Here is a 22,926-nt window from a genome sequence, read left to right as displayed (position 1 = left end):
CAATTACAATGCACATTTTTGGAAAACATTTAAAAAGCAGATGTGGCTTTCTCAATGTAATTTCTATAAAAATGCGTCTTAAATCAAACCTAAAATTATATGGAATGGCTGTGCTTGGCAAAGATGTGTTTATCAGAGACCACGCTGTATTCCAGAATATGAGGGCATTTTTTTATGAGCTCTTTAACATTTATTCTTGGCACGGTCTTCTATGATTAACTAGAGATTGCAAAAGCTACTTAAGCACATATGTTTAATGGAGAGTTGAGCTGCACCAGATCCCACAGCAGGTAAATAATGAAGTGTTACAATGTATTACCTATACAGGTCCTTTTATCTTCTTCGAGTTGGTATGGATCTGTGCAGAAACATTCATAGCTACCCAGGATATTTTTGCATGTAGCAGAAGAATGGCATGGGGGATTTATTTCATCCAAACATTCATCGATATCTACAGAAAAATAAGAACAATAATGTTTTATCAGTCACTGGTCTGTAAATTACATCTATAACTTAGTATAGGCTGAGATTAATGGGGAATAAGCTGAAGCCTGTAGGGTTTTTACTACATCTAACCAGGAAAGTTCTTGTGGTATTATCTTATGGTAATATTGGCCAGCCTACTGATTTAGGACAGTATAGGTTTATGAAAGCTATAAAATAGAGACATGGAGATAGAAAACAAACAGATGCTTTCTGAGCACATCACTGCATTACAGATATTTAAAGGGTTAGTCTACCTTTACCAAAACCTGCCTATTCAAGTAAGGGGTGCCTGTTGGTAAAACCAAACTGCAGCTTTGTTTAAAGTTGGGTAATGCCCCTGGTATAAGTGTAGGCCATCTATGTGCTTTCTGAAGTCAGGCTTAAGAACTCCTGGAGATGGCACTTCCCCATCCTGCCTTGTTCCTAGGACATTGCTAAGGCACTACCAGCCTTAAAAGGAAAAAAGAGCTCACTCCTGTGATGGTGTCTGAAGCAAATAATGTCAGGGATTGCCTTAGAAATGTCCAATAAGGCAGGATGGGAGACATACCATTTTTGGGAGGTTTCAGACAGGCATTGGAAGGTTTGTAAATGGCCTACATCTATAGCAAGGGCATTATTCAACATTGGTCAAAGCTACACAATTTGTTTTTATCTACAGGAATCCCTTAGCTACAGATGCTGTTTCTGGTAAACTAACTCTTTAAGCACTGCTCAATAGACAACAATGTACAGTTGTGACCAAAATTATTCAACCCCCACTGAAATTGAGTGTTTTGGCCAGTTTGACATTGCTTTTGATCATTCAGTCATCTTGCTTACATTTACATTAAAGAGGCACTTGTAGGTCAGACAAATATAACATAACAGTTATAATGAAATAACCACAAATGTCTTTTCTGTGCTCACAGCATTATCAGTTTTATTCAACCCCCAAGTGACATTCAATCTTAGTACTTAGTACAGCATCCTTTTACAGTTATAACAGCTTTTAAACGTGAAGCATAGCTTGACACAAGTGTCTTGCAGCGATCTACGGGTATCTTCGCCCATTCTTCATGGGCAAAGGCCTCCAGTTCAGTCACATTCTTAGGCTTGCGCACTGCAACTGCTTTCTTTAAGTCCCACCAGAGGTTCTCAATCGGATTTAAGTCTGGTGACTGCGATGGCCACTCCAAAATGTTCCAGCCTTTCCTCTGCAACCATGCTCTAGTGGACTTGGAGGTATGCTTGGGATCATTGTCCTGTTGAAAGGTCCAACGTCTCCCAAGCCTCAGGTGTGTGACGGACTGCATCACGTTTCCATCCAATATCTCCTGGTACTGAAGAGAATTCATGGTACCTTGCACACGCTGAAGCTTCCCTGTACCTGCAGAAGCAAAACAGCCCCAAAGCATGATTGACCCTCCACCATGCTTCACAGTAGGCAAGGTGTTCTTTTCATCATAGGCCTTGTTCTTCCTCCTCCAAACATAGCGTTGATCCATGGGCCCAAACAGTTCTAATTTTGTTTCATCAGTCCACAGAACACTATCCCACAACTTTTGTGGTTTGTCCACATGGCTTTTGGCATACTGCAGTCGACTCTTCTTATTCTTTGGAGACAGCAAGGGGGTACGCCTGGGAGTTCTGGCACGGAGGCCTTCATTACGCAGTGTGCGTCTTATTGTCTGGGCTGAAACTTCTGTACCCACATCTGACAAATCTTTTCTCAGTTCCTCAGCAGTCACACGGGGACTTCTCTCCACTCTACGCTTCAGGTAGCGCACAGCAGTCGAAGTCAGCATCTTCTTTCTGCCACGACCAGGTAGCGTTTCAACAGTGCCCTTTGCCTTGAATTTGCGAATGATGCTTCCTAAGGTGTCTCTTGGTATGTTTAACATCTTTGCAATCTTCTTATAGCCATTGCCCTTCCTGTGAAGAGAAATCACCTCTTCTCTTGTCTTCCTGGACCATTCTCTTGCCTTCACCATGTTTGTAACCACACCAGTAAATGTCTAGAAGGAGCTGAGTATCACAGTCATTTTAAAGCTGCCTAATTGGTGCTTATTATGCTTGATTGCTGCTCGGTGACATCCACAGGTGTTTTCAATACCTGATGGAAAGCACCTGTATGAACCTCTGTTCTTCAGAGTGGTAGTCTTTAAGGGGTTGAATAATTGTGGCAATGAAGAAACCACATAAGAACCATTTACTACTGTATTACATAAACAATTGATGTCATTTTAGTTGCATTTGGGTAGTTACAACGTCCTTGTAGGATTTGATTCTGAATACAATTCCAAATGTACACTATAGTCCCTAAACCCCTTTACAGCATTGGGGGTTGAATAATTTTGGTCACAACTGTACCTGTGTTCAGATATGTTAAAAAATGTTACATGGCTATCAATGCAACAATATTTTCACTCATGTGCAGGGGGCCTTAATTTTCCAATCAATAGTAAGATGAAGTGGTGATCCCCTGGACACCTGGTACTACTTGCTTCCCTGAGTTTTTCCATAAAAAATGTGTAGCACCCTCCTAGATAGGTTGCTAGATAAGCTAGGAAAGTTTAGTCCTTTTTTGGCTCCACTGTAGTCAGTGGAGCAACATGTGATTGGTTTGGGCTGTTCTGGGCTTGCAGATTTGATTACCTCCCCCTATTTTCTGGAAGATTCCAGAATATACTAAATGGGAAGAGGCAAATGAGCAGCCAGAATATTTATGTAGCATCAGCCAATCCCTGGGGGAGGGTGCCCAGAAGATGCCTGGGGGAGTGCATAAAAGGTTTGGAGCCTGAGGCAGCCCTGTTCTTGTTCGGGAAGAGAAGCTGCAAGCCTAAAAGGCTGCTGCCCCTTTGGGCAGTCCAGCTTTAAAGTCTACCTGAGTTCATTGAGGTCCCAGCTTTGGCAGAGCTGGGGGCCTGTTCTGCTAAAATCTCTGAAGTTAAGTGAGGGATTGCACTCCAAGTGGGGATGCAGTCTTGGAGATTCACTGAGAAATTGTCTGTCTGATATTGGAGGGAGGCATCCACATATCTAGAGACATTGTGAGTACAGACCTGAAAGGATGATCCTAGTGACAGTTGCTGCTGCTATCCCTAGCATATCTGCACTAGTGCTTTTATGGCCTGGGACACTGCTGAAGGTGTCAGGTTGTTCATTTTTTCAGTTTTTGCTGGGGGGAATGTGCTCAAAAGTGGTATGCATGCATGGAAGGAGCGCCAGATCAAAAGATAAGAGTCCAAATTAATTTATTGATGTTATGGTAAAATACACCCAAAGTGTGTATTTTAACATAAGGTGGCTTCAGTTAAAAATGAGAACCTTCAATGGACTCAAAGAAAGGCTTTCCTGTTTGAATCTGGGAAGGGAGCTGATTGCTGGAGCAGGATCCCTGACCAGCAGTGTCTGCATCAGCAGTCAAAATAAGACTTATCTCTATTATTTACATCTGACAGGTTTGTGGCTCTGCAGAGGATACAGTCCAGGCAGTGAGAGCACTGAAGCATACAGAGCAGCTAGACTTGCCCCTCCCCTTTGCTGCCCATTCACAGAAGCTTTTGCATTTTGCGAATGTGTTCACAGAATACAAAGACTTCTGCGATTTGGCAGGAGAAGGGGAGGGACAGTCATAGCAGCTGCAGTGACTCTCCTGTTGAACATGCCAAGACCAGAAGGTCCAACATCAGTCTCCGGAACTACAATTGATGCCTGTTCTATAAACATGTCAGATGCAAATAGTAGAGATAAACTCAGGAGGTGTTATGCATTAGTTGGACTTAACTCATAGTATGCCTTCACGTTTTATAAAGGAGCTGAATTCCCTGAGTTTAGCTTTAAAGTAGATCCAAACCATACTTGGATGTGGTCACTTTTACTCCACATTGCACCTCTGCTTTAAGAGTGACCTGTGGGGAAAACAGTAGCTACCATCACTGACCTCCTTTTAAAAATGATGCCTGTTTGGCTGTCTTTGGCTTCAGTACTTTGAGACCTGAACTGGAACAGGAATGCTGATCAAGATAGTCATATTGCAGTCACAACCTCTAATCCAAACGTTTGTTATAAGTCTGGGACTTAGAAAATACCGACACCATTGGAAAAGGCTGATAGCTGGGAAACTAGTATTTTCTGGAGAAGGCAAGATTGGCATCACTATACTTCTTCACTACAGGTTCTTGGTAAAATATAGGCTAACTACAGCCTGCATGTGTATTTACTCTTGCCATAATGCTCCCAGGCTAGTCTGTCCTTATCAGCAGGGCTGCTGATAAGGCAGTACAGCTGGATCTCCTGGGCCACCTGGGCCCATCAGTTCAAATGGGGGGTCCAGGCACCTACCGAGCAGGAGGACTTGCTGTACTGCCCTATCGCTGACACTGATCCTCTTGTGGTTCCCCCTGCAATGCTGCCAGATTCTCCTCCTCTCATTCCCTACAGCTTTCCCCCTTCACCTCCCTGATTACACCCATGCAGGCCCCCATTTGTGTCCCACCTTTCCGCTGTCCGGGGCCCCCCTGTGTGCCCTTTCCCTTACAGCACTGCCAGCTTCCCTTTTATGCTTTAGATTATGAATAAACAGGAAGCCTCTGGGAGCATCCTATTCACTCATCTGTGCAGCTAAGGCTGCAGAGAAAGGAACTGAGGAATCTATGTCCTCATTCCCTTTATCTGTCTCAAAAGTGAGACGTCAGCGGTCTGATTAGACCCCTAACATTTCACCAAAGCCCCCCCAAAAAATAAAAAAAATTCTAAAATATAATTTAAAAAATGAAGGGCTTGTTCACATGTACTTTGCTCTCTGAAGAACAGTCAGCATTTTGTTCGCTCTTCAGAGATCATTAGAAAGGTGGTCAGGAGGCATTTTGACTCCTCACCTCCTGCTTTATCCCCACACTATTGCACTAATAATGATTTTAGTGTATTTTTAGCAAAAATATCATTTGATATTTGGGCAGGATGTCAGGTAGGCTGTATGGGGCTCCATGATTTCTAACAGCAGCCCTGGGAACATATGTAAATAAAAAAAAACATACTGTGCAGCTTTGACCCAAATTAAATAATGCCTTTGCTATAGGTATAGGCCATTTACGTACCTCATGAAGCCTGACCGGAAAACTCACAAAATGTTGCTAAGGGAGGCCCAGCTGTTACTGCTCACCTCCGCCTTCAAAGGAGGGAGCTTTATCTCTGATTCAAACTCCCTCGTGTGCACTTTCTTTCCTCTAATGCAGTAGCTCTGAGATCAGCATTAGAGAGCTCACTCCTGTGATGGTGGAGGTTAACAGTAACATCTGGGTCTCTCTTAGCAATGTCTTTAACAATGTCCTGGGAGTTTTCAAGTCAGGCTTCCGGAGGTACTTAAATGGCCTCCACTTATAACAAGGGCATTATTCAACTTTAGTCAAAGCTGCGCAGTTTATTTTTATCTATCAGATGCCTCTTATCTACATAGGCAGATTTACTGTGTCATTCTACTGGACAAACGGGAACTCTGGCTGGAACTATGGAAGGGCTGTCAGAAGGGAGAAATGTCCACCTGACAGTTCCTGCACCAAGCTTCCAATGTATAAGTGAAAAACTAGAAGATTGGAAAATGCTTTCAGATACATGTTTGAACACTTGTTAAAGTGGAACTTTACCCAAAAGGGGAAGTATCACTTTTTAACATCCCCCCCCCTCCACTGCCGCATTTGGCACTATTTGGGGGGAGTGGGTACCTGGTTTGGACAGGTGCTATCTCCCACTTCTAGCCAGATGTCTCCTAGATTGTAAGCTCCAAGGAGCAGGGCCCTCCTTTCCCTCATGTATTGAACTGTATTGTTGCTGTATTGTCTCCCGTTATATTGTAAAGCGCTGAGCAAGCTGTTGGCGCTATATAAATCCTGTATAATAATAATAGATGTTCTGCAGCAATCTGAATTGGAAGTTCAGCCCCCTTCCTTCCCCTGCAGCCTTCTGGGACACTTCACAGGTCCTGGAAGACTCCAGGACCATTCAAAAAGCACATGTGCAGTCTGAAACCAGATGTGTAACCGTAAGGCTTTACTGCCGGTTCCCATTTCTGAAGATGCTGGCACTTGCACCCAATGCCGATTGAAGAATCAGCTGAGGTGATGACATCCCTGGACAGGTAAGTGTCCTTATATTAAAAGTTAACAGCTACAGTATTTGTAGCTGCTGACTTTCAATTGTTTGGGGGGGCCTAAAACTCCCCTTTAAAACAGTGCACGGGGTTCTGTAAATATATGTTGTGGGAAATGCTGTCTAGGTCTGGTTGGGCTCAGAGCCAGCAAAAATTCCTATATTAAATAAAATTACCAGACATAGGCATTACATTGAAAACTATTCACCGTATTTAATTTAATGCATTAAATGTAAGGAGAACAGTATGGTAAGGTTTCTGTGATTCTTCAAACATTTTTGGTCTGCTGAGTTGTGTTTCTGGATGGTCATGATATTCCTTTTGTAAAATGTAATATTCATAACAGTGATATTAAATATAATTATATTGGAAGTCACTGAGGCATTCAGTGACTAAGTAACAGAACATCCATTATACATCCAATATCCATGTATCCAAAATTAGGTGATAAATTATTCACTGCATTACAACATTTCATACAGACAACACTATTTAAATTTCCAAAATAAAATTAAATTAAGTGTGCTGAGCTTCTAAATGTTTAATTGTTCTCTTTTTATACAGAAAAAGAAAAGATATTCCTTATGGCTAAAAAATTCATTTTGCCCACTTTTGATTCATTGTGGTTATATGTCACAATCTTTCACATAACTCAATGCAAATACATTATCAAGCAAAGTTTTTTAAAGCCTAAGTCCAGTTTAATCAGTCCCCAGCAACTTCCATAAAAAAAGCATGCCAGTCATCTTGTAGGCTGAATGATGCCCAATTTCCTCCAACCCACTTCCTGTGAGCCCAGGGTATGTCTCTGGGGGTGTCATCAGTTCACCATTGAGTCCTCATGCACACTAGACATTTTTACAGCTGCTGTTTTTGGCTTTTGACGTTTTTTTCTACAGGCAATAAACTCCTCAGCATGTTATCCTATGTGTCCATGCAGACAGATTTTTGGCAGGGGCATTTTTTGGTTGGAAAAAAAACCCAGAACTAGTGGGTTTCTAGAGGAGTTTTTAGCTGTAAAAATGCTCTAATGCTGAAAAACGAAGCAAAACGTGATAAAACACAGTAAATCTCTGCAAACATGCATTTCTGGGCTTTTTTTAACCCCAAAAAATTTTTTTGGGGGTCAAAAGAAACTAAAAACCGCTAAAAATGCAGCTAAACGTTAATACTAAAATGCTGAAAAACTAATGTTTTTAACGTGACTTTACACAACTAATGTTACCAGAATTATTAAAATGCCCTGTGTGCATGGAGCCTGACTCACATAAGAATGCTCCAGAGAATACTGCCACGTCATTATGGGGTGCTACTCTCTACAGTATTCAGGAACCTCTTACTGCTGAAGGAGATGGGGCGCTGGAAAGGGAGTTGGGGTGGGGGGTGAGGATGGCCTTAAAGCCTAACTCCAGGTGACTTTAAATAGTCTGTTTGTATCAAGCAGATGTGCCCACTGGATGCACTGTATAAACTGTATGTAGCATAAAACATCCCATCCAATTCCCGGAGCAGAATTGAGTCTGGCGGAGTGCTGCTTTGCCATTTACAGGAAGCCTTGTATTTTATCAATAAATGCAAGGAATCCTCTGATTGGCTGAGGTGGAGATCATGATGTCATCTACCCACCTCTCCACCTCAGCCAAACAGATGTAGCCCTGTATTCACTAAATTTAATTTTTAAGGCAGTAGATAATATTTTGTTTATTATTTACTTCTCTTTTTTTCCATTTGTTTTGTAAGGTAGATACAAAATGTTAATATTTTACATTATGCCTTTCATCCAGCAGGTGGTATTTAGGCTCTTTTTCACAAGTTTTCCAGTTCCTCTTTATTCCTGTTCACAAATGCATGTTTACATAGAGTTGAGTAACTCAAGGTACACACAGTAAAATAACTCAAATCAGTCACTCAATCCCCTTTCTCTCTCTCATTTTGTCTGCCCTATTGGAGGTTAAATCAGACAGTGTCCAAAAGGAACGAACTGTGTTTTCTCTTTAAATACCTATAACGCTCTGAGAATCATGTGCCAGTAATGCGCCCTGTAAAAAGGCAGTATGAATAATAAAACAGTAGATTTAAAACACATTATAATGTGTATATATACAGTATATAAATAAATGTAAAGAAATTATAACATTACAAAAAACTCTTCATAGTTTACATTCCATTTCCCTTCACAAAATATGGCGCGAGACGCAGAAAATATTGTGATATGCACCACACACTCTTAAAGGAGAAGTACAGCCAAAGCTCTTCTGGCTGTACTTCTCCTGTGGATCACAGGAGTGCAGTTCGTTCTGCAGTCCTGTGACCCATTTTCAGCCAAAAGCGGGATTCATCCGGTCCAGGTTGGGGAAAGATCCTGACTTCAAAGTACGGGTCCACCCCAGAGTCTAGAGCAGCACCTGGCTCAACCTCTCAGCAAGCCACTGAGAGCTTGAGCCAGCCGCTGCCTCCCCCTCCACAGCCCAGCGCTCCAGTGAGATCGGGGGGCAGAGCAGACAGCGGTGACTGACAGTCACCGCTCTCTGTTCAGAGTGGCTGTAAAAACTCAGTGATTGGCGGTCATGTGATCACTGAGTTCTCACACTTAGAGCCAGCGGTGCACAGATACAGCATTGAACTAATGCTGCATCCACCTAGGTATGTATAAATAGGGGAAAAAAGTGTACACTTCTCTTTTAACCCACTTTGAGATATCACATGCACTTTAGTGTAAAAGCTTTTACCCTGGCACTGCCCATCAGTGGGGGACACTTACTATAACTGGGGAGTGCAAAATCTGTTCAGGTCTGCATAGAAACCAATCAGCTTCCAGGTTTTATTGTCACAGAGTAACTGAAGAAGCTAAAGCTAGAAGCTGATTGGCTGCCATGCGCAGCTGCACCAGATTCTAAGTGCTCCAGTTTTAGCAAGTCTACCCCACTTCCTTTTTGTATCCAAATGCCCCAGTACCTTACTTTACAACTGTTCATGTCAGATGTAAAACACCAATTACCAAACATGTTTATGTTACTGTTGTTATAGTGTGCATCTTGTATGTTGTTGTTTGGCATATTTTCAACCTATAGAAAGGAAAAGAAATGATGGTTTCTATTATAACTTGCCAAATATTTTTTTATCTTTTAACTAATTCCGGAAACATATTGGATTTTAGTTACCATTGGTGATTTCCTTTGTAGTATTTCTGTGTTATTAATGTTGGCCCTTTAAAGGGTCTGGAAATACATGAAAATGTATCTTTTAGTATTGAAGGTGTAGATTTCTTATCTGGCATTAAAGGGAAACTTTTTGATTTTTGGTCAATTTTATTTTTAGAGTGGAGCTGCACTGCATTTTAGCACCACAAACCAAAAATGCTATGTAATTCAGTGTTAATATTTAAAGCAAACTTCCCCATCCATCCATGTCTCAATGCTTTATTGTGCTGAGAAATCATTTTGAAAATTGCCCCCTGGAATTTCTGGCAGTGGCCATCTTGATTAAGGGCATGTTTCATGTAGCGTTTATTTCCTGGAATACATCTGCCCTTAGCTCAGGCATTGGCTGAGCTGAGAACCCTCTGTCCACTACTGAAGACCTCCTGATGTATGTCATCATTTGCCTAGGCAAGGAAACCAGGAAGTAACTGAAGAAATATAAAAATAAATTGAAAATGTAAATCTGATACACACTATATTGCCAAAAGTATTGGGACACCCTTCCAAATCATTGGATTTAGGTGTTCCAATCACCTCCATGGCCACAGGTGTATAAAATCAAGCACCTAGGCATGCAGACTGCTTCTACAAACATTTGTGAAAGAATGGGTCCCTCAAGAGCTCAGTGAATTCAAGCATGGTACCGTGCAATAAGTCCATCCGTGAAATTTCCTTACTACTAAATATTCCATGGTCAACTGTTAGTGGTATTATAACAAAGTGGAAGCAACTGGAAACAGCAACTCAGCCACAAAGTGATAGGCCACGTAAAATGACAGAGCGGAGTCAGTGCATGCTGAAGCGCACAGTGCGTAGAAGTCACCAACTGTCTGCAGAGTCAATAGCTAAAGACCTCCAAACTTCATGTGGCCGTCAGATTAACATAACAACAGTGTGTAGAGAGATTCATAAGTTTCCATGGCCGAGCAGCTGCATCCAAGCCTGACATCACCAAGTCCAATGCAAAGCGTCGGATGCAGTGGTGTAAAGCATGCCACCACTGGACTCTAGAGCAGTGGAGACGTGTTCTCTGGAGTGACGAATCCCACTTCTCTGTCTGGCAATCCAATGGACGTATCTGGGTTTGGTGGTTGCCAGGAGAATGGTACTTGCCTGCCTGCAATATGCCAAGTGCAAAGTTTGGTGGAGTGAGGATTGTGGTGTGGGGTTGTTTTTCAGGGGTTGGGTTTGGCCCCTTATTTCCAGTGTAGGGAAGGCATCAGCATACCAAGACATTTTGGATAATTTAAAAGCTCTACGGGGTCGCTAAAGCCACATCTCAAATAACAAAATGCTAAATAACGTCCATGGGTCACTACACATGACCTCAAATATCAAAGTCTCTAAACCACAATGGAGCTTAGTGCTCAGTCTCCTTCACCAAAAAATGTCCACATTCCACCCAGTGATATGGTACAATTATATAACTCACCAAATTTATATGACCTCTGTTATTAAAAAGGTCTTATGCGCTTTTTGGTATCACGATGAAAGCAGAAGAAAGCTCAACCTGTAGTGATTGGAATCTTCTCATTTACTCCACAGAAATCACATCGAAACCCAAGGATACAAGTTTTATATAGTGTATTTATTTATAAAATCGACATATAAAACAAAATAAAATGCTCGCATGATAATGTGTCTGAATACCGGCACTAAGTATTACAGCGTGTAGACCTGAAATGTTGGCGCCGCTGTGTATGCAACACCTAGGACTTCGACAATTTCATGCTCCCAACTTTGTGGGAACAGTTTGGGGATGGCCCCTTCTTGTTCCCACATGACTAGTGCACAAAGCAAGGTCCATAAAGACATGGATGAGCGAGTTTGGGGTGGAGGAACTTGACTGGCATGCACAGATTCCTGACCTCAACCATATAGAACAACTTTGGGATGAATTAGTGCAGAGACTGCAAGCCAGGCCTTTGCGTCCGACATCAGTGTCTGACCTCACAAATGCGCTTCTGGAAGAATGGTCAAACATTCCCATAGACACACTCCTAAATCTTGTGGACAGCCTTCCCAGAAGAGTTTAAGCTGCTATAGCTGCAAAGGGGGGGTCAACTCAATATTGAACCCTACGGACTAAGACTGGGATGACAATAAAGTTTATGTGCGTGTAAAGGCAGGCGTCCTAATATTTTTGACTCAGAGTGCTCCAGTCCTTCCTTTGAGCTTCACCTACTGGCTGCAAGTAGCTGAAAGTATATAATATTTATTATTTATTTTTAAGTGTGTTCAACTAGGGTCCGAGTCTTAGCTACCTGATGAATAAGAATTCTAAAAAGAAGTCTGCTTTATGCTAGTCTGGTGAAATCTTCTAATATCATCACCACAGCTGTGTTCAATGTGTCCAACCATCTAGTAGCTGGTATCCCTCTTCACCAGGTTCCTTTGATATTCCCAAACATTATTTCCTTCTCCAGTGATCTTTCCCTTCTGATAGTGCGACCAAAAAAGGGCAGTCGTCATTTTTTGGGTTGCTAGTGACATAGCTGGTTTGATCTCTTTCAAAATTGATCTATTAGTCCTATGGGCTCCATGGTACAAATAAAATCCTTCTCCAGCACCAAGCTCAAATGAGTCAATCTTCTTTCTGTCCTGCTGTCGTTGTGTCCAGCTTTCACAGCTGTAATTGACAACTGAGAAAGTGAGTGCATGGATGAGTCTGATATTCATTTTGATTGTAATTTCTTTACCTTTGAATTCTTTGTCAAGAGTCTTTGTGTTGCTACCAAGTGCTATTCTGGGGAGTATTTCAACACTACTATTTGCTTCTTTGCTCATGAAAGATCCCAGGAGATTAAAATGCTTTACAACAACTATTCTATCGCCATCAAGCTAAAAATTGTCATCATTTTCTGTGTTCATGATCTTCATCATCATATTCAGTTCTAATTCGATATCTACTGTATATACAGTTGTAATTTTTCTATTATTAAAGTGGTATACAATAATAAATGTGCCAGCAGTTGCTCCCAAAAAGATTGAGAAAATTTAAAGCCCCACTACACCCTCTTTCAGCTCTCCCCCAGTCCTAATCCTTCTCGGTTACTTTTGTATGTACTCCACTTTTCTATAATTCATAATTTACAGGTTTTTCCTTCTAGTTGGCATTTCTTCAATGCTCGACAGTCTTTAGTGATGTAGAGTGTAGTCATGTCCCTCAGAGGGTGGAGCCATGACTCTGCACTCATAGGAATAGAGTTGAATGACATTATGGTGTTGTTTTACTAAAGGCAATGTTCTCCTAGCTTAGTGGATGAGGTGAAGCTCACTTGACCTCCATCATCCAATCCTATGCAAACAAAAATACTTATTTTTTTAATGTTCATTGCACATGATATGGTATTCTTTGCAAAGTGAATTTTCACCCCATTCACTAAGCTAAGGGAAAATTCCCTTTAACAGTTAGAATTCTTTTGCAAAGTGAACAGTTTTTTTTTGCCTTTAGTATAGCAACCCCTAGCAGTCTTTTAATCTGGGAGAGGATCACAGATGGGGTTAGTCTGAGGGGGGCAGTCCTAGAGATAAGTATTGCTGCTCTTGGGGGGACTATTATCTATGGTTTTTCATTTCTGTAAAATGGGACTTTAATTGTTTAAAGACTTACTGTACATACATAGTTGCATAAATAATCAATAATGAAAAGAGCAAAATGTGCAAAGTTGTGTGACCTCTGGCAGCCAATCCAAATTCAATTTACTGAAATCAGATCAGTGCAAAAAGATCCTGCCTATTTTTCATGGATGCAGAAATTTGCACTTCATGCCAAGCTTCTAACACTGTTTTATTATGTGAAGGATATCTGTGGAAATAACTATGTAAGGCGATGTGTCCTTTATTCAGACTGTGGTATTAATGAGATATTTCTATTATTGTGTGACAGTCTTATTGAAAAGAAAGGCTAGCTAGAATACAGAGAAAGGCAGTATAATTCTGCTCACAGTATGTACACCAAATGTACAAATAAAGCAACTATTGGAGGATTTATTATAATACAAGATACAACAGCCATAGCTGAGTTCTTTATTTAGATAGCACTAGGGCTATTTTACAAAGAAGTGATTCCCACATTTACAAGATGAGAAAGAACTTAAATCTCTGATATAAAACCACACGTCTACACTTTGCACCTGGCACCTTCTCCTGTTTTTATTTGGTATAGAACTACCAGTAAGGAGCTGACTGGAGAGCTCATCATATAATTGAAATTGAAAGGAACTGTCAGTGATACCAGCCAGGCCATAAAAAGTCATGGAAAAATCAATACAGCCAAACTTTTATTAACCTTCTCACTGCTATAGGAAGCTGTAGACGCAGCATGAATTTCTTTCAGTCATCACAACATCCGATGAAAAATATTGGAGTTTAATTTACCATAGGGCACTCCTCCTGGACTTCTGACTACATCCATATACATATACATGAATGCACTCTAACATGCATGTTATTTCATGTAGGACTATGTATCAGGAAAAATAATTTTTTTGCAATAGTGCATTTTTAAATTTTGTGGAGTCAGCATGCATTAAGTGACCAATGAAATCAATGGAAGCATATAAACGCATAACATGCTTTTATGTCCCCTGAAAAAATATAAAAAATGCATTGACATCAAATCCTTACATATGTTGAGTTATAACAAAGTACACAAGAATGTACACAAATAAGTGTGAATGGTGGTGGTGGTGGTGGTGGGTTGGTAGTCCCAAACATCACATATTTCACTTTGCATTTATTTTTTGCTTTACTTGTGCATACTTATTGGACTTATCACCTGTCACTTCTGGACCTGTGAATTTATCGTCTGTCCCCTGAAGACATCACTTCCGATGAAACGGTTAGGGCATGGCTTGTACGTGACATAATCACGCATCAGTGTAGATCACAGTCGCCATTTTTCTCACTGTGAGCTATCAGCCTACTCTATCCTATGTGCACCGCAAGGATATACTATATGCTTTGTAAATGATACAACTTTTTTCAAGACTAAAAAGGGTGAGAGTTTTTTTATGACATATTTCACCATGGGACATACTTCACCGTTTGTAGTCACAGTTCCACTGGGGTCCTGCATCTGAATGTGGGTAGGTGCGGTGACACCCCCTAGGCATCCGCATCCCACCGTGATGTCATTTGACATCGGACGGGATGGGAGGGGTATATATAGGACAGCAAAAAAAGGTGAAAAAGAATTCACAAAGAAAGCGGTTACATTATGGACAGAAAGCGATATCCAGGAAATCATCAAAAATGATGCTTTACTGCAAAATTTGCACATATTTAGACACTTCGGTAAAGACCACAGTTAGCCATAACCACAAGATGAGACAATACCAAAAGAAACAACCTAAAACAAAAATAATAAAAGAAGGATGTCATGACCGGCCATGTATGTAGTTATGCTGTAAAGACAACGACACTAGGTCTTATGTATATATTGGAGCAGTTCTCATCAGTCTTTGTTGTCCCCGCTTGGCATTTGAAGTTCCTGACTGGCTTGTATGTGTAACAGACAGGATTAAGGTGAGGGGTCGTGTATGCTTTTGTGGCAATGGAGATTGCATATTTGTCGGTATGTTTACATGCTCTTTTGTGTCTGCAATGAACAGGGCATGTGATTCACCCAGAGTATGTGTTGATTATAGAGCAGTTTGCAACCCTGTGTAGTGGTTTGACACCACTTTGGCTTGCCTACATCCTTGTATTAGATTGGCAATTAGTTGATGGAAGAGTATGAAGGTATTTATATTTATATACAGTATAATTTTCAATATTTTCTAAATTACTGCTAGTTTGTTAGTTGTGGGCAACTTAAATTATTTAATTAATTTATTTATTTGTGATGCAGTGTTTAGTGTCCAGCCACATTTTGAGTGATCTACTATATTTAGTAATCTTTATTATATTGCTGCTTCCTGCTATCCCTTTTGTGGCTTACTATATCCTATTTTGGGGGACTCCTGACCAAAAGGCTTCGGTTTATGGGATTTTGCAACCATTGTGGAATTCGATTTTTATTGTGTTTCATTCGATTTTTCACTAGTAATTATGATTCTTTTGTGATGACTATAAGAAAAAAAAATTTCTGCTAAGATTAGTCTATTGAAGATCTACAGCAAAAGGCCCCTTACATTGGTAGTCAGGAAGATGAATGCCCTCCCTACATTTGTGGTTAGAAGACAGCTTTAAAGATCATTGGTTTCATGCTACTGGCCAAGTGGTGATGGACCTGGACCTATGAAGGAACCATCAATTAAAGGTCAATCCTCGGGGGGGGCGCATGCGCGGCCGGCTCTGAGATGGACGTGCTTTGAGCGCAGCTCCGTCCATCCGCCAGCAACGAAGCTGCACACTCCGGCCCTGGGGAGTAAAAATCAGCCACATACCTTGCCGACCAGTGCCCACACCTCAGTAGCTATGCCCCGCAGGAGAAAAACCCCGGGCAGCTGGGGAAACTGACACACTTCTTCCCGGCCGTTATGCCGGGAATCCAAGATGGCGCCCGCAGCAGCAAGCAGAGAGACAGCAGCGGCCACGAGGAGGACTACAGGGCCCAGCAACAGGATCCTAGGCTGCAGCACTCACTATACTCAGGGGACCCTGGTGAGTTTTCACTCCCACTGTCCTCCACGACTAGCAGCCCAGCCAAGTCTCGGCCACGATTTGACCAGGACACTGACACCTCATACCAGGCCCTAAACTTTTCACCTCAGCCACCTCATGTAGCCCTGCCTGACATAGACGCATTTCCTGCGTCGGACCAGCCACTGACAGAGGTATCCATGAAAAGCATGCTCACATCACTACGGCAAACCTTGCACAATGACATCTTCACATCACTTAACCAAATTTCTAACGTGGTGCAACAGCAGGAACGCAGAATAAGCCACATCGAAACTAATATGGGAGACATAATCACGGCACATAATGATTTGATTGATGCCCACGCAGATCATTCATCTGACATCGAACAAATCAACTTAAAATTAGCTGACTTAGAAGATCGATCACGTCGAAACAACATTAAATTCAGAGGGATCCCTGAATCGGTTACCAACGAGACACTGCTACCTTACTTACAACAATACATCAAACTCCTCCCATCACTATCTGATTTAGAGCTTGCGATCGATCGAGCCCATCGACTACCTAAACCCTAATTTCTGTCGGCATCTATCCCGAGAGATGTATTGGCTCGCATACACTTCTATCACATTAAGGAGAAAATTATGACGGCGGCTAGAAACCCACCACCACTCCTGCCATCACACGTAAATCTCTGCTTGTATGCAGATTTATCCAAAGCCTTGCTTCTCAACAGAAAGAAAATGGTCTCCATTACCAAGGCTTTAAGAAACCATGGCATAGCCTACCAATGGGGGTTCCCCACCAAGCTAACAGTACGGCAACAAGGCAGGATCTTTACTATTAAAACCCTGGAAGCAGGCCTAGACCTACTCAAAGCCTGGAACATCCTACCTGCGGACACACAGGAAGCTGCACCTAGCTCCATCCAACACATGGAGGCATCATAATTGAGAACGCGCCACGCTTCACGCTCAGGCACCACTACACCTTCCCCCAGGAGCCACTTTTCAGTGTACAAATTTCTGGCAATCGGCCTAGACCCGATGAAGTTCGCTCTACATGCTCACAGATGGCATGACCCTTTTGGTGGTCAAAGCCCATTCAAACCCCCCAGTTCTGATGTAGCAACGTTAGCTACTCAGCCTACTTGCATTTTACACAAGTGTTTTTTTATTGTTCTTTGTGTCCCTACCTTCCTTTTACCACGGCACCACCGGTTACCTATCCATACCCCAAGATCTGCAAACCTTGAATCAACATGGAATATTCACCTTTCCTCTTCAATCGAGCCTAATCCATGTTGCACTGATGCTACTACTTTCCCTCTCAAAGAGTCTACTGCATCACGACCCTCTCAAACAACATTCCAACTAAGTATACACCTCAGAAACATATTTACCAATGATTAATATTACATCCACTAAACTTAACTTTAACCACTTCCTGCATGACCACGATTTATACGACATATGGAGATGCCAACATGGCACCGAGAGAGATTATACCTACTACTCTCCTCCTCACCTCTCATATTCGAGAATAGACATGTTTATTACCGACAAATGGACACTACAACAAGTGGCATCATCCAATATTGGAACCATAACCTGGTCAGACCACGCTCCAATCCAAATATCCTTGGACGATGATCGACGTGCGGCAATCCCGCCCATCTGGAGACCCAACTCTTCACTCCTGAAAATCCCAGAAAATCAGAAGCATATCCTAGAAGCCAACAATCTCTTTTTTGATACCAACGCCACTCCTGACATATCTATTACTACACTTTGGCCAGCATACAAGGCCTACATGAGAGGTATCCTCATACAATTAAACTCCCGTATCAATAGACAGCGATCCCAACAAATTGACTAACTTTTGACCTCCATCCACTTAAACGAAGAGATTAACAAAAAGAACCCGAATCCTTCCACATCTGCGGCCCTAAACCTAGACAGAAATAAATTACGCACCGTTTTACTCCACACTTATGACGCTAATCTCTACAAAACGAAAACCAAATTCTATGCACTTGGCAACAAGGCAAACTCACTCCTCACTAAAATCATCAAACAAAAACGACTTACAACTAAAATCACCACAATTCAACACCCTACCACACGCACCTCTCTAACAAACCCACAGGATATAGCCAACGCTTTTGGTTGACAGGCTGTTCTGAAGGCAGAGCTTTACTGCTGAAGTCACTTCTGAAAGTCTGGATACAGAGAACATCCAAATGTACTCTTGTTGTTTCATAGAAAAGCTCTCTGCAATGGGTGACACGGCTATACATATTCAGGATGAATGAGAAATTTGTGTCACCATGCATCAGACATGCAAAATGATTCTATAGGTATATTTAGTAACTTGCATATCACTCTATTTAAAACAACTAGGCTAAAACAAATGGAAATTAAATGACTCCTCAAATAAATGATTTTTATTTTAGATCATAGATACAATTTCAGCTGTAGTCTTCATCAGCTCCAAACTGATCTCAGGTACTCTGACAGGGAAACATAGAAGAGTGCAGGGGCGGACTGACAACTCATGGGGCCCCCGGGCAATAGGAGATCATGGGGCCCCTGTGTCCTTGCCCAAATTCCAAAAAGTCTATGAAAACGGTACCAGGGTCATCTCATGGGGCCCCCTACTGACCCCGGGCCCTCGGGCAGTGCCCGAGTTTCCAAATGGTCAGTCCGCACCTGGAAGAGTGACAACGTAAAAAAGACCAAGTGGTCCATCTGTGTTTGTCCCAAGTATGTCTGAATTCACTTACTGTTGACTGAACCACTACCTCTGCTGAAGGTCTGTTCCAAGCAGCAACTACTCTTTTGGTAAAATAATACTTTCTAAAATTAGTTTGAACTTACCTTCTGATAGTTTGAGGTCATGTCCCTGTGTTCATGCCAATGCCAAGCTGTGGTTTCTAAAGTGAGCAAAATTCTCTCTTGTATTAAAAGAGGTATAGACTCCAGAGAGAGATATCATATTACCCCTGTACAAATCATCAGTAACACCTCATCTGGAATATGCAGTTCGGTTTTGGGCACCAATTCCCAAAAAGAACATTGGGGAACTGGAGAAAGTACAGAGAAGGGAAACCAAACTGATAAGAGGCATGGAGGAGCTCAGCTATAAGGAAAGATTAGAGGAACTGAATTTATTCTGTCTTGAGAAGAGGAGATTAAGGGGGGGGGGATATGATCAACATGTATAAATACATCAGTGGTTCATATAGTGAACTCAGTGTAGAGCTATTCACCCTGAGGTCATCACAGAGGACAAGGGGGCACTCTTTACATCTGGAAGAAAAGAAAAGTAATCTCCAAACACGGAAAGGTTCCTTAACAGTGAGAGCTGTGAAAATTTGGAATAGACTCCCTCAAGCGTTGGTTCTGGCCAGCTCAGTGGATTGCTTTAAAAAAGGCCTGGATTATTTCTTAGATGCACAGAATATAACTGGATACTAACATTTATAGGTAAAGTTGATCCAGGGAATATCCGATTGCCTCTCGGGGGATCAGGAAGGAATTTTTTCCCCTGCAGGCGCAAATTGGATCATGCTTTGCTGGGTTTTTTGCCTTCTTCTGGATCAACTGTGGGTGTAGGATTACATTTTGTTTTTTTTTTTATGGTTGAACTGGATGGACTTTGTCTTTTTTCAGCCAGACTAACTATGTAACTATGTTCTTGATCTCAGCTTCATATTGAAAATACTGCAGACCTTTCACCATTTTTTGCCCATCTCTGGACTAGTTCTATCTTATCAATATCTTTTTATATGAGATCTCCAGAACTAGACACAGTATTCTAAATAAGGTCGAACTAAAGGGCAATCAAGAATTCTATTCGCTTTTCCCACTGCCTAGACACACTCTTTGCTCATTTTCAAATCATCTGAAAAGCCATCCTCTAAATGTTTTCCTTTGTAGTGCTTGCCGAGACCATACTACCAATATTGCACTCTATCAAGGGATTCTTTTTCCTAGGTGCACAGGCTCCATTCACATCTGAGTGTAGCATTTTTTGCGCATTGTTTACCACGATTTTTGTGTGTTTTCATACAACATTTTAAGCCGTTTTTGAGCTTTTTATTAGCCAATAGAGAAAACTAGCAGCAGATGATGCAGCGGATGAAATGTTGTTCTGCTTCAGCTTTTATTTTATTAATATTATTATTATTATGTTTTTTTTAGGTTAAGGGGTTAGAGTTAAGTCTAGGGATAATAATATTAATCATCATAAATAAATACTATGTCATAATAAATTATTAATAATAATAATTAAACACCAGAACAAAATAATAATCATAATAATAATTAAATGTAAAATAAATACACACGTAAATAAAAATAATCATAAATAATTACTATGTCATAATAAATTATTAATAATAATTAAACAAAATTAAACAGAACAAAATAATAATCATAATAATAATTAACTGTAAAATACACATGTAAACAAAAATAATCATAAATAAATACTATGTAATAAATTATTTATAATAATAATTAAACACCTGAACAAAATAATAATAATTATTATTAAACTTTATAGGTTTTAGGGGATTAAGGTTTAATTATAATTTATTACTGCAAGTATTTATTTATAATTTTTTTTATTTATTTGTGTATGTATTTATTAATAATAATAATAATTTTTTTATTTATTACTTTTTTAGGTTGTTAAGGTTATGGGTTAATTATTATTTTAATATTACAAGTATTTATTTATGATTACTTTTCATTTATTTGTGTATTTATTTATTAATAATAATAATAATAATAATAATAACAGGGGTTAATTATTATTTATTTATCATGATCTTGTATTAATATGCATTTATTTTATATTTATTTATTCATATGTTATTACTATTTTTTTTCTTAAAACAAGTGAAAGTGAACAAAAAAAGAGCCAATCGTACGTTTCTATGGGAATAAAAACGTGCCAAAAACATGGCCAAATCTGCGCAATTTGAACTGCAAAAGTAACTCCAAAACTTTTTTGAGCTTCAGGCGACTTGGAGTGGAGATGTGAACCATCTCCATAGAGTAATATTGATTTTTTCCCCCCCTGAAGGTTTTGGAGCTTTGAGCTTCACGCTACAAAACGTTCAGTTGTGAATGGGGCCTACTTGGATAGATTGCTCAATTCCTCAGATAAGTAACAAACAAAGGTCAGCACTCTAGGATCTCAGTATATTAAAACTAGCACTTCCCTTGATATCATTTAAAAGCAATAAATTGTGTAGGTGATGATGTTTAGTGGATGTTAATATTTTTAAGGTTCTCTTTAAAATATCTGATTGTTTCCCAAATTTGACTTTTTATCGATTGGCGAGTAGATTATAAGACCATATACTAAGGAAGGAAAAGCTTTGCCTCAAAGGATCAAAGACTAGACACTCTTCTGATGGGTTAAAAAGCCTAAATATGCATTTCCAAAGAAAGATGTTATCGAACAGTGGTCACTACATGGAGGACCGTTTTCCGGGGTACTGTGTTATCTTAAGGGGTGCTGTGTTCTGTAGAGGTACTGTGTTGTGTTAGGGGTACTGTGTTATGTTAGGGGTACTGTGTTATGTTAAGGGGTGCTGTGTTGTGTTAGGGGTACTGTGTTATGTTAAGGGGTGCTGTGTTGTGTTAGGGGTACTGTGTTATGTTAAGGGGTGCTGTGTTGTGTTAGGGGTACTGTGTTATGTTAAGGGGTGATGTGTTGTGTTAGGGGTACTGTGTTATGTTAAGGGCTGCTGTGTTGTGTTAGGGGCGCTGTGTTGTGTTAAGGGGCGCTGTGTTGTGTTAGGGGTGCTGTGTTGTGTTAAGCGGCACTGTGTTGTGTTAGGGGTACTGTGTTATGTTAAGGGGTGCTGTGTTGTGTTAGGGGTACTGTGTTATGTTAAGGGGTGCTGTGTTGTGTTAAAGGGCGCTGTGTTGTGTTAGGGGCACTGTGTTGTGTTAAGGGGCGCTGTGTTGTGTTAGGGGCACTGTGTTGTGTTAAGGGGCACTGTGTTGTGTTAAGGGGCGCTGTGTTGTGTTAGGGGCACTGTGTTGTGTTAAGGGGCGCTGTGTTGTGTTAGGGGCGCTGTGTTGTGTTAGGGGCACTGTGTTGTGTTAAGGGGCGCTGTGTTGTGTTAGGGGCGCTGTGTTGTGTTAAGGGGCGCTGTGTTGTGTTAGGGGCGCTGTGTTGTGTTAGAGACGCTGTGTTGTGTAGGGGTGCTGTGTTGTAGTAGGGGAGCTGTGTTATGTTAAGGGGTGATGTGTTGTGCTAGGGGTGCTGTGGTGTGTTAGGTGTGCTGTGTTGTGTTAGGGGTGCTGTGTTATGTTAAGGGGTGCTGTGTTGTGTTAGGGGTGCTGTGTTGTGTTAGGGGTGCTGTGTTATGTTAAGGGGTGCTGTGTTGTGTTAAGGGGCGCTGTGTTGTGTTAGGGGCGCTGTGTTGTGTTAAGTGGCTGTGTTGTGTTAGGGGCGCTGTGTTGTGTTAGAGACGTGTTAAATTCAAGACCCCTG

At 41.0% G+C, this 22,926-nt stretch overlaps 1 protein-coding gene across 1 annotated transcript in view; it reads right to left on the bottom strand.

The window, feature by feature from the left end:
- TPO (thyroid peroxidase) overlaps positions 1 to 22,926 on the bottom strand; it is a 225,803-nt gene that overhangs the window by 23,326 nt on the left and 179,551 nt on the right. Inside the window, exon 11 of the mRNA XM_089686702.1 lies at positions 320 to 451. Within this exon, the coding sequence (XP_089542828.1) occupies positions 320 to 451 (132 nt within the window). The remainder of the gene's footprint in view (positions 1 to 319; positions 452 to 22,926) is intronic.

The sequence above is a fragment of the Staurois parvus genome, unplaced genomic scaffold, assembly GCF_062004578.1.
Source record: "Staurois parvus isolate SC_StPar_1 unplaced genomic scaffold, SC_StPar_1.0 ptg000409l, whole genome shotgun sequence".
Taxonomy (NCBI): domain Eukaryota; kingdom Metazoa; phylum Chordata; class Amphibia; order Anura; family Ranidae; genus Staurois; species Staurois parvus.
The sequence above is the reverse complement of the archived record's forward strand: the minus strand, read 5'-3'. Positions and strand labels throughout refer to the sequence as shown.